Here is a 13,300-nt window from a genome sequence, read left to right as displayed (position 1 = left end):
TAATACTTTGATGCTGCGGCTCGCAAATCGACACTTCTTAGTGTTGAGCTGGAGACCGGCCTTGGCTAGACACGTGAGAACGTAGTCTAAACGTTCTAGGTGCTGGGAGAAGCTGGACGAAAAGATGACAATGTCGTCCAGGTAACATAGGCAGGTTTTCCATTTGAGGCCGCGTAGTACGGTATCGATCATTCGTTCAAATGTGGCTGACGCATTCCACAGACCAAAAGGCATTAGGTTGAATTCGAAAAGGCCATCAGGTGTTGCAAACGCCGTCTTCGCTTTGTCGGGCTCATGCATCGGAATCTGCCAATATCCAGAACGCAAGTCGAGGCTCGAAAAGTATTCGGCACCTTGTAAGGTATCCAGAGCATCGTCAATACGGGGGGCATAGGATATACATCCTTACGGGTAATTTTGTTTAGTGCCCTATAATCGACGCAAAAGCGTACCAAACCGTCCTTTTTTTTTACTAGGACAACAGGAGATGACCAAGGGCTTGCTGAAGGCCTTATAAACGTTCCGTGTGAGCGTGTCGTTGACTTGGTCTTCTATAACTTTCCGTTCAGCAGACGATACACGGTAAGGGCGGCGACGAATGACGCGGGATCCGTCGGTTTCGATGTGATGAGCGGCCACGGTTGTTTTACCTAAGCCATCCGAACACACGTCAAAGCAAGATTAGTGTTTCCTTAAGATGGTCAGCAAGGCATCAGTCTGAGTTGGGCTCAGATCTGAACTCACAGTGGCCCTGAGAGCACTGGGTGAACCGTCCGTGGGCGTACACTCGGCGAAGGAGGAAACAGGCGAAGCAGTGACGACACATACTGGTGCTGTGTCGATAAGCATGGCAACAGTGGACCCCTCCGGCAGCAGAAGTGGCTCTGATGTCGTGTTGTAGACGGTCACACTGGCGCAGCCGCGTGAGAAACGCACTAGACAAGAAGCGATGGCGATTCCCAGGAAGTTGCAGCGCTGAGAAGGGGAAACCACTGCGACGCCGTCTATATTTTCGCTAGATCTAATGGTGAGAATGCGGGCTTGGCTGAGTGGAAGAAAATCTGCTGCTGTGACAAGGTGCGGCGGCGAGGAATTGGCAGCGTCAGAGAGCTCGGTGTCCGTGATATGTATAAGTGGTTGTCCGCACGAAATGACAGCGATGCAGCTGACAAGAAATCCCAGCCTAAGATGATCGGATGAGTGCACGACGAAAGCACAGTAAACTGTATATGATGGTGAATGCCGTCGATGAGGACACGAGCAGTACACTGTCTGGTAGGGTAAAGCGGACTGTCATTGGTGCCACTTAAGACCGGACCAACATATGGAGTTTGCACTTTTCATAGATGGAAGCATAGGTCGCGATGAATAACAGAGATGGCGGCGCCAGTGTCAATAAGAGCGTCGACAGAAACACCTTCCACACAAACAGCGAGTAAATTAGTGGGGCGAGCAGGAGGAATTGGGACAGTTCGCAAACAAGCAGTTTCTCCTCCAAAAACTGCAGCGTCTAGTTTTCCGGATGGTTGTCGAAAGAAGTGGAGGCAGGACGCAGGGGCGATGAAGTATGGCGGAACGGAGACGGGGAACGACGGCGGAGTGAGCGAGAAGACCAGGACATGTTTTGGGACAACTGAGGTGAGGGCGAGTGACGTGACGAGGATATATAGGGTCCTGGAAAGTAGGCGTCTGATCTGGGGGGCACATAGTCTCTCTCAGAGGCGGAATAGCCACGTCGTTCATTATGCTGGCGCCGGCGGCAGAAACGAGAGATATGACCACGTATGCCACAGTAAAAACATACTGGGCGGGAAGGGTGCCAGGTAGAGTCGTATGGTTGCACAGGGGCCTTCGCTGCCATCGAGGCCAGGTGGTCGCAGACAACGGTGGCAGGTGCAGATGGAACTGGGACCACAGGCCACGAAGTAATCTCGGCGTAAGAAGGTGCACAAACAGGCGCAGGGGACCGGGAATGTGTGACACTTGGCATGGACGCCAGTTCTTCTTTAATGATCTCGCGCAAATTGGGAGGAGGAGTGCGCAAAGACGCAATGGCGGTGTTGGCCGGAGCATGGCCGTGAAGCTCTCTCGCATAATGATGCGGATGAGCGCTCACAATTCGTCGTTGTCGGTAAGGTGAGCATCGCAGGAGGCGCGTGCAAGTCGTTGGAAAGTCGTGATGATGTCACTAACGGAAGTGGGGTTCTGAATAACAAGGGCGTGAAAAGCAACGGAGTTGATGCCCTTCAGGATATGGTGGATACGTTCCACTTCGGGCATGTCACTCTGAGCGCAACGGCAGAGAGCCAGAACGTCTTCAATGTAAGAGGTATAGGATTCCTCGGCTCCCTGGATGCGGGTAGCGAGCTTTTGTTTCGCTACTTCGGAGCGCCCAGCAGATGTGCCAAATCAGGGAAGTCGCGCTCATGGTTGAAAGACCAAGTTCGGGCGACCTGCCTCAGGTAAAAAGGCAACATTGCGGAGCTTGTGTGACTCGTCATACTGGTCAAGCCAATCTTCCACGTCTTCGCCGCGAAGGCCAGAAAAAACCTGAGGGTCGCGTTGCGGTGTGGTGACAGACCAAATAGGCCCAGCTGGTGGAGCTGAGGTGGTGGCAGCAGTGGATGTGGTGGTTTGTGCCATGACTGGTGTTGGCGAGCACAACCGTTGACCAGAGCAGAGCTCCAGGGGTGACCGGTAGAGCAAGAGGACGGGGATATCAACGCACGCTCCACCACTTGTGAGACGACGCCCGGGACGAAGGCAGAGCTCTTGTATTGTCACACAGCGCGAGACAGCCCACGAACACCAACCCGACAAAATGATGATGATTATGAGGATGGGTATATACACATGAAGACTATGATGAACTGTACAGTTAGCGCTCACAATATATATATTGCCACGAGACAGTGGAGGGGCTGCTACTGTCGGTTGGACGAAGACCACAGCGACGAAGGAGCCAGTGGCGCGTGACAGCCTTGCATCCGTCGCGGCTGCTTGTCCAAACCTTGTATATAGAAATACTTCCTAAATAAACGTTATCCCCGTAACATCTTTTGTGCTGGGTAAACCTGCCAGCGTGCCGGCTCCGTCAACCAAGCACGGAATTTCGAAGCAGTCGCTGTCTTGGTTGCTCCGCGATTACCAGTGAAGTGCCGACGGCGCAGCAGCCACCGGCTCCTGTGATTCTTTTGTACCCACAAGACACGAGAACCTTTTCTGGCACAGATGGCTTGGATGTCGAAGACTGGATCGACATGTATGAACGCGTCAGCAACCACCACAGGTGGGACCCCACGGTTATGTTAGCCAATGCGATATTCTATCTGAAAGGAATGGCACGCGTGTGGTACCAAACGCATGAAGATCTTACAAGTTGGGACGCTTGCAAGGTGAATTGTTCGGAAGATCATTTGGCCGACAGCAGGCAGCTAAAAAGGAGTTAGGATCTCGTGTCCAGACGACCACTGAATCGTACATTTCATACATACAGGACGTACTGGGCCTTTGTCGAAAAGTTGATGCAAAAATGGTCGAAGATGGCAAGATATCGCATATTTTGAAAGGAATAGCCGACGACGCGTTTAATATAATTGTATGTGAGGACTGTACGATGGTCGACGCCATAGTTAAGGAATGCCAGCGCTTTGAACAAGCAAAGAGTCGCCGCATCACCTGCCAGTTTCTTCGGCTACCTAACACCGCCGCCATATCATCATGCGAAGACCCACCGACGCCTGTACAGGCTACAGCATCAGAAGATGTAACGCGCATTGTCCGCCGCGAACTTGAAGCACTAGCGTCGAAACTTTCTGGACATTCAAGCGGACGACGTCACCGTTATGGCCCTCATAGACACCGGAGCGCAGATTTCAATAATGAGCACTGCTCTCTGTACTTAGCTCCACAAAGTGATCACACCCGCAATTCAGAGCACAGTATGGGTCGCTGATGACAGTTCGTCTGCCGTTCTTGGAATGTGCACTGCCCGAGTGTGCATTGCTGGACATCAGATCATTGGTTTGCTTTGCCATGCTTGCACAGTGTCCCCACGACGTGATCCTCGGCCTAGACTTTCTCTCGATGCACTCAGCCCTTATCGACTGCTCCACAGGTGTCCTTCAACTGGAACTCCCTTTTGACGCCCAAGTACTATCGGACACTCCCAGCCGCTTATGTTCTGTTGAGTTCATCCACCTGCCACCGCAAGCCTCCATGTACGTCCCATTAAGTCCCTCTCCTCCTGTGTGCGATGGTGAATACGTTGTTTCCCCAATTCTCGACTTGGTCCTGATGCAATCTGTCGTCCTCCCGTACACTGTGGTTACCGTACGCGACAACAAAACCTGACTGCCTCTTTTGAACTTTGGCCTTTCTACCCACGTGCTACCTGCCGGTATCGCACTTGCTACCATGTCGTCGTTGCAGGAATGTGTGATTTCTGTGTTAGCCGTCGACGGCCCTCGAACTGTTTCCAGCTCTCTCCCAGCCACCTCCTCGCTATATGCCAATTTCGAAAAAATGATATCAGCCGTCCTCCCGCATACGCAAGCTGAAGATCTTCGTCGGGTCTTGCTGTCGTATTCCGATATCTTTGATCTCGAAAATCGCCCTTTAGGCCAGACAATAGTTGTTCAGCACTCCATCCACACTGGTGATGTTCCACCTGTTCATCGGTGCCCTTATCGTGTTTCCGCTGCAGAACGCGCCATAATCCAAAAGGAAGTCGATAAAATGCTGGCCAAGAACATCATCGAACCGTCCTTGAGTCCTTGGGCTGCTCCTGTTGTGCTGGTCAAGAAAAAGGACAACACCTGGTGATTTTGTGTTGATTATCGACACTTCAACAAGATCACGAAAAAGGACGTCTATCCCTTGCCCGTATCCACGACGCACTCGACTGCCTTCACGGCGCCCAATATTTCTCGTCTATTGACCTTCGCTCAGGTTATTGGCAGGTTGCTGTTGACCCACTGGACCACGAAAAAAGCGCATTCGTAACTCCCGATGGCCTCTTTCACTCAAAAGTGATGCCTTTTGGTCTTTGCAATGCACCGGCCACATTCGAGCTCATGATGGATTCGCTTCTTCGTGGCTTGAAATGGTCAACCTGCTTGTGCTACCTTGACGATGTCATTGTTTTTTCGCCAACATTTGACAGCCATCTTCAGCACCTCTCCGCCATTCTAGAGGTATTACGCAATGCCGGTCTCCAACTTAACGCCTCAAAATGCCGTTTCGGACGCCGTGAAATAACCCTCCTTGGCCATCTCGTCAATGTGACAGGTGTCCAGCCCGATCCTGAAAAAGTTCGCACCGTGAAGCATTTTCCTGTACCTTGTTCGGCTAAAGACGTACGCAGTTTTATAAGATTGTGTTCCTATTTCCGACGTTTTATTCGTAATTTCGCCGACATTGCGCATCCCCTTACTTCACTCCTCAAAAAAAGACGTTGCTTTTACATGGGGCTCACTCCAAGCTGCTGCCTTTTCGGCGCTTATCGATGCCCTCACGACTTCCCCTATTTTAGCGCATTTTGATCCGACTGCACCGACGGAACTTGGCACAGATGCCAGCGGCCATGGAATCGGTGCCGTCCTCGCTCAGCGTCAGAGCGGCCACGACTGTGTTATTGCGTACGCTAGCCACCTCCTGTCTGCACCGGAGAAGAATTACTCCATCACGGAATGAGAGTGTCTTGCTCTTGTCTGGGCTGTCGCCAAATTTCGTCCCTACCTGTTTGGCCGCACTTTTACTGTCGTAACAGATCATCATGCCCTCTGTTGGCTTTCTTCGCTCAAAGACCCTATAGGCCATCTTGGTCGTTGGGTGCTGCGCCTCCAAGAATACTCGTTTTCAGTGGTGCACAAGTCTGGTCAGCTTCATCAAGATGCCGGCTGTCTATCACGGCATCCCGTGGATTCCCCTGACGTCACCGAGCAAGACACAGACGCCTGCGTCTTGCCTATCTCGGACCTCGTTAATATACGGGACGAACAACGCCGCGACTCGGCTTTACGGTCTATCATCGACTGTCTCACCTCCGCCACACCCGACCCTTCTCTCCACTTGTTCTTCCTTCAGGACGGCACCTTATACCGCCATAATATGCATCCTGAGGGCCCTGAACGCCTCCTTGTCTTGCCTGCGCATCTGCAGTCAGATGTCCTTCGCCAGCTTCACGATGAGCCCACTGCTGGTCACCTTGGTGTCACCTGCACTTGTGATTGCGTCAGGCGCCGTTTCTTCTGGCCTAGTCTCTATCACTCCGTCCAACGATATGTCGCTAGCTGCGACAAATGCCAGCGCCGCAAGAGGCCAGTTATGTTACCGGCCGGCCTCCTTCATCCTATAGACATTTCCGCCGAACCGTTCTTTCGTGTTGGGCTCGACCTTCTTGGCCCCTTTCCAACCTCGACATCAGGCAACAAGTGGGTCGCTGTCACGACCGACTATGTGACGCGATACGCCATTACCCGTGCCCTCCCAACCAGCTGCGCTACGGATATCGCCGACTTTCTCCTTCATGACATCATCCTGCATCGTGGTGCTCCTCGACAGCTTCTGACCGATCAAGGCCGATATTTTTTGTCTCGCGTCATCGATGACGTCCTTCGTTCCTGCTCTACCCACCACAAGCTCACAACTGCTTATCACCCGCAAGCGAATGGACTCACAGAGCGCCTGAACCGAACTCTGACCGATATGCTTTCAAAGTACGTCTCCGCCGATCACTGCGATTGGGACGCTACTTTGCCTTACGTTACTTTCGCCTACAACTCGTCACGACATGACACCACTTGCTACTTCCCGTTTTATCTCCTGTATGGACGCGAACCTTCTCTGCCTCTCGATACTTTACTTCCTGTCAGCTCACCCACCACGTACGTTCACGATGCCATAGTGTGCGCCGACACAGCTTGCCAGATCGCTTGTGAACGGCTCACAGTGTCTCAGGCTTCCCAAAAAGCCCTGTATGATAGTCGCCACACAGACATTTCTTACTCCCCAGGTGCCCTCGTGCTGCTGTGGTCTCCGTACCGCCGCATCGATCTCTTCGAAAAGCTATTGTCCCGCTATGATGGTCCTTACAGGGTGCTACGTCGTCACCGACGTTACGTATCAGATCGAGCCAGTGACCTTGCCAGCGCAGTCTACGCCACCGCCCTCTGCTATCGTGCGCATTGCGAGAGTTAAGCCGTACATAACTGGCCCCTCTGGTCCGTTGTAGCAAGCACCGGGTCGGCACTCTAGCCCAAGGGGGGGGTAGTGCCACGAGACAGTGGAGGGGCTGCTACTGTCGGTCGGACAAAGACGACGGCGAGGAAGGAGCCAGTGGCGCGCGACAGCCTTGCATACGTCGCCGCTGCTTGTCCAAACCTTGTATAATACTTCCTAAATCAACGTTATCCCCGTAACATCTATAACATATATATATATATATATATATTTACACACACACACAGTGGAATCTCATTGATACAATTCTGCATGATACGTTTTTCAGCATAATATGGTACTTTTCCTTTTCCTGGTAATACGATTTGGTTGGTTAATACGTTGGACAATACGGTTTTGGGATGATATGCTTTATTAGAGAGTTTTAGCAGTGCCATATTACGGTACGGTAGGTGCGGTATACGGTACGGTATTACCATTCGGTACTAACGTACCGCAATGACCGAAGACGTTTTAGCTGCGTGTGTGCTCGATGCGTACGGTAACTTGACAATGATGATAGTGACTAACATTCAAGCTCTGGCGTATGCAAGGAGTGTGTGCTGAGCGCGAAATATTAATTTTAGTAAATACTAGAAAGCATTTGCTTGTGCATACACATATTATTCTTTACGGAAGTGCCGGTTACGGCAAACGTGAACGGGCCAGTCACAAAGCTGGTGGCTACATCTTGTGACGCTTTGTCCAACAACACTTGAAATCTTTTTTTTTTGTTACATAGGTGTTTTTGTCGAAGCAATATTTAAACATAGGACTGTTAGTTGTAAAGTACACCGTGCCGTAAAGTACACCGCTGCCAACACTTTACACCAGCAGATAAGTAGAATATGGTTAATTACTGGAATAAAAACTCAGCATCCCCTCTAAGTAAAGTCTGCGTCACTAGATAGCGCCACCAACCCAATGTGTCTCTCTTTTTTTTTTGCCACGCTTTATGTCCTGTTTTTTTTTTTTTAGTTGATTTTCGTTTATTTTATTTTTTTTTTTTTCGTTCGGCCTGAGTATACTATTTGCCCATTGCGAAGGGTACGGCCATAAGTTCAGCTCAGCTCCAGTTTATGCTTCTGGTTAGAAGGGCTGTCATACTTGTTGCCATTTCGCCGCATCGCAGAAGGTGAATTAAAGTTAACTCGTCCCTTGGTCCTAGCATGCTGAAAAACGCAAGCGAGACGCGGACATGCACATCGTAGACTCTGTAGTCTATGCCAGTTGATCTCTGTTTTGTTTTGGCTCGCAAAACAGAGTGCGCACGTTACCGTATGCGGTATAGACTCCTTACGCTCTAGTATGCTGTACGGAAAGTCTTTCGGTACGGTAAAGTGCATGCATGTGCAGTCGTCGGCCGGTATGGTATTACCGCACTTACCATACGGTAACTTGGCACTGCGAAAGCTCCCTATTTTCCGGTTTCCTTGAAGATCGTATCAACGAGATTCCACTGTATTGAGCATGTGGGAGTGAGCGTGCGCTATACTGGTCGCCACTCTTTGAGGGCCCCCCTCCATTGATGGAAGACATTAAGCCCTGCTGTTCACCGCACAAGCGGACCACCGCCGCCCACCGCTGTCGGCTCATTGCTGGGCAAGCAGCGAGGGTGCCGCTAGGCCTAGCCAGTTTCGAAGCGAAGCTGTAGCACGGAGCGCTTCAAAAACAGCTGCTGAAGATTGCAAAGGGTACCGTTTTAGGAATGCTTTATGTCTCATTGTATCAATTCGCACAAAAAAGAAGAAATGCGACTTTTCGCGGCGTCCAGACTGCGAGGTTGCATAATGCAATTGAGCTGCCTCCATGCAGTGCAGCGGTGGCCAGACGCGGTTTCCGAGTTGAACTTGCCTCGTACCACGGCTTTCACTCATGCTACTGATTTGACAGTGATGAATGAAAATTGAAATAAAAGATGAAATTAAGACATTGGTTTTATACTACCGGCCACTGTCTTGTGTAAAGAACTAACTATAGCCGATGTTTCTGTCATCGGCGGCAGCGACGTCTTGGGTTGCCTGCTCCCCGCCATTGTGCCAGCCGTTAATATTGACATTATGCGGGTGTACGTATGCGTTAGTACGGAGAAACTGTTATTTGTGAAAAACCAGCATTCGGGAAATGGAGCACAGGAAGACGCCTTGGCGCTTGGTTGTACAATTACCACCCTGTTTTTGTCTATAGTTATCTATATTAATTTTAATGTATTTATCATTTTAGTGATCACTTACGTGTTAGAGAGAGGTATATGCAAAATTTCTCCATTTCCCAGCATGCTGCGACCTGAATTTTCGGTATAACAGACTTCGGATTTAACACAGCTTTTTTGCTGGATTATCACATCTTATTGTAAGGAGTGTCGATTCACAAAAACCACTTACGTATGAACACTTCCTCATACACTGGCTTTGGGCGCCTGCCACTTATGATAGCGATTGATGTGACTATTGGCGCAACTGTTGTGGCAATGGCCAGTTGCAGCCAGCACTTACATAAAAGAAATTTTGTGAATACGGGCCCAAAACTTTCAATTACCGTGACTTGTCTGTAAATTACTCTGGTCGTGTGGTTGTTCTGTGCAGATTGTGCGAAGCTTCTCCAGTGGAAAGAGGGAAGGTGGCGACTTCGTCTGTTGCACTCTGTCGCCAAGGGGAGAATGGATCTACTGTGTGGGCGAGGACCACGTTCTGTACTGCTTTTCCACAGTCTCCGGCACACTTGACCGGACGCTTACGGTAAGGGCACAATTCGGGTTGATGGGCTAGAGATATTCAGGTCAGTAGCAGTGCATAGCTCAGTACTGTTCTTAACTTCTGCATAGTTATTAGTAGTTTTAGAGCACTGTACTCTGCTTTCACCTATACACTACCATTGGTTCATAATGTGGGGAAGCACTGCTTTCACTGATGCAGTCAATGGATATAAGAGAGTGGACCTAACAACTGTTAAATGGGTCCTGAACTACCCCTTGGGCTTAGTGAAAAAAAACACAGTCTGCAGATAACGTATACGCTCCTGTGAACATCTCAGCCAAATTTTGCAGTCATGTGTGGTGCGTGGAGCTCAGAAGTGGAGTGCGAAGTCACATATTTCTCATACATTCTCTTTTCAAACGAGGCCTTCTCTTCACCCGCTTCAAAGCTGCCGGCAGCTTGCACATGCCGTCGTGTATGCAAGATTCCCATAGATGGCTGCCATTGGCTGATAGCTGACATCAATTAAGAAGGGTGTTTGGATCAGTCTGCTTCTTCTTACTTTTACTGTGTATATTTATGGACGCACTTTAATAAACATGCTGCAGTAAGTGAAAATCTTTTGAATTTTGATAAGAATTACGTACTTCCAGAAGAAGCCGCCTAGTGTCTGCTATCACTCAGCTGCGGCCGCCCACGTAGGAATGAAACTTTGGCCACTGTGCTTATCGGTGTCTTAACAACTCGCATCCCGATTTTCGTAATTCAAGAAATTATATGCAATGCCCTTGATTGCTCAATTACCAGTTTTTCATGGTAGGGGAGAGAGTAATGGCGATTCGGACTCACTCGAAAAAAAAAAAAAAAGCCTTTTATTGTATTCAAGCTACTGTAGACAGGGCATCACCCATCGTCGTTGTTGGAGTTCTCCTTGTCACTGTCAACTGCCAAGATCATCTAATCTTTGGTGCTGTCTATGGCGTTAGAGATACAGTGAAACCTCGTTAGTTTGGAAAATCGGGTAGTTTGGACAAATCCTCCGGTCCTGGCAGGCGTATCCATTATTTATTGGAATGAAACTTTATTAATTCGGACATATTTGGCTCAACACCTGTGAATTTAGACAACCCTCGGAGCACCGCAAATGTGCGACACAAAATAGCAGAAGTGTCACTAGCATCCAATTGAAACGAACCGGCGGAGTCCGCATTGCCATAGTCATCAGTGGAAACAATACGGGACTGACAGGAACATAGAAACGCTTTGTGCATATTTGCCTTTATTAGTGCGTTTACCGCTGCACATGACACCGCGTTGGCAGCGTACCTTCAGAACTGCAAGGTCGTCCTCCATGATTGCATCGATAGTGACCGTGGTTTTGTCTGCAGCGTTTGTGGCAAACTGAGTTTCGTTTTGTCCCGATGCTACTGGCCATGTGAATTCAGAACTGCATGGACGTCATCCATGATTGTGTTGATAGTGACCACGGTATCGTCTGCAGTGGTTGCGGTGAGCAGTACTGTTTTGACTCAGTGCCATACTGCGCGCATATGGCCACAAGCAAGGCGGGAGCTGTGGAGGATGATGAGCGATTCTACTGCGGCTTGCTGGCTACATCGCGATGGACGTGTGGTCTGTTGGTGACCAGCTTACTGACAAAAAGTGAAAAGCATGTCTCGGATGAAGGCAGTGTGCCACGGCGGCAATGTGAAGGAAGTCGCGAGGCCTTCACCACTGCGAACGTTGATGAATCACGAGATGACGAGAATTGCAGCTTCTGCACTGCCATTGTGCAAAATAGAAACAGGATTTGATGATAGTTAAAAGCGTGTCAATGCAGTAAGCATTTGTTTATTATTCTCTTGATATGCTTGATAATTCAACACTTGTTTAATTCGGACATTTTTGTCGGTCCCATGAAATTTGAATTAACAAGGTTTTACTGTACTGCATTTTTCAAACGCCTTGCAGACCATGGCAGCCTAACTATAGTGTTTAGAATATATAGATTAACAAAATAATTGAATGGGCACAAACCTACTGCAGCTTGTAGAGCTACATTGACATGTGGGTTGCATTACAGAAATTTGGCATGCTGATGATGGTAGCTTGTCCCTATTGTGGTTTTTGTTTTGTACTAGTCTTAAGGTTCATGTCATTTTTAGTGAATTTTTTTCGTAAAAGAAGTGCGTGTTAGGATTGAGTAAATGGGTCACTGACTTACTCACGTGTCTATGTTTATAGTTCTGAGGTATACACGCAGCCGATAATCTTGAAATGATAATATAGAAATAGAGCATGTTCTATTTTAGGCCGACTGCAGAGTTTGCTGTGCACAGTGTTTTAACCTTTTGAGGGTTTTTGCTGTACATGTGTGGTGCCGCTGATCTGTCCTGCATAATTTTTTGCTCTACGTGTTTGATATCTTGCATGTATTCGACACCACTGGTTGTTGAGAGGTGTTGCCATCTCTGTGGAGGCGCACAAAATAATTTGAAATTGCGTCTTCACTCACGGGGTGCACAACTCGACTTGTTTAACCTCTGGGCGCTTGCTCACACGGTCACGCACACATTGTCTGCTACCTCCAAAGTGTGTGTGGAGGCAATGCTATCATCTTTTACAGCCGCCGCTATCATGTTTCCGGTAGCTTTTCATTCAGTCGAGGCCGCACACAGCACAGGTGCCACGTGTGCACGACCATGACCCAGTGCCCGAAGCGAAGAAAGGACATGCATTTGATGTGTGTTGAATCTGACAAGGCTTTCTGTACTGAGCCAGGGCTGCTTCAAGGAGTACCATACTCTGAAAAAATACTACAGTTAAACCTGCTTATAACGAACCTCCATATAATGAATTCCTGGATATAACAAGGTTTTCTATTCCCCGCCGTTACTCCATAGAAGCACATGTATTTGAGACCTCTACGTAACGAAGTGGCAGTGGGAGACCCCCCTTGAAATAACGAATTTTCTCCGCCAACAACCTAGAGAGAGATTTCGCCCCAAATTTTGTCATTTTTGTGCGAGCAGCAACCGGAAGCACCTCCGCCGCGACGGAATGCGAAGCGGCGACGTCGCGCTTGGTGCGCTCAAATTCACAGCGACTGCGAGCAAGCGCACGTGTGCGTGCATGAGGCGGGCCTGCATCCCTCGACTCGGCGCTCTTGCCGCCACGGGTGTGACCTTTCCCCCTCCCTTCAGTTCAAACCTGATCCCACCGCTCAGGAGTACGACCCTAAATTTGCGCTACCATATCGCCATCGGCATTTCAATATGGCTGCCTCCTACACACTTCGAGCCTAGCTCCCATAGCTTCGACCATGTTCTGTAGTACATGTGCTTAGGCATTAGTCTACCAATTTAGTTAAACAGCGATTGTTT

General features: G+C 49.3%; 1 protein-coding gene across 1 annotated transcript in view; it reads left to right on the top strand.

Moving 5' to 3' along the window:
• LOC119456433 (WD40 repeat-containing protein SMU1) overlaps positions 1 to 13,300 on the top strand; it is a 37,984-nt gene that overhangs the window by 22,834 nt on the left and 1,850 nt on the right. Inside the window, exon 9 of the mRNA XM_037718169.2 lies at positions 9,807 to 9,959. Coding sequence (XP_037574097.1) covers positions 9,807 to 9,959 — 153 coding nt within the window. The remainder of the gene's footprint in view (positions 1 to 9,806; positions 9,960 to 13,300) is intronic.

The sequence above is a fragment of the Dermacentor silvarum genome, chromosome 6 (genome assembly GCF_013339745.2).
Source record: "Dermacentor silvarum isolate Dsil-2018 chromosome 6, BIME_Dsil_1.4, whole genome shotgun sequence".
NCBI lineage: Eukaryota > Metazoa > Arthropoda > Arachnida > Ixodida > Ixodidae > Dermacentor > Dermacentor silvarum.
The sequence above is the reverse complement of the archived record's forward strand: the minus strand, read 5'-3'. Positions and strand labels throughout refer to the sequence as shown.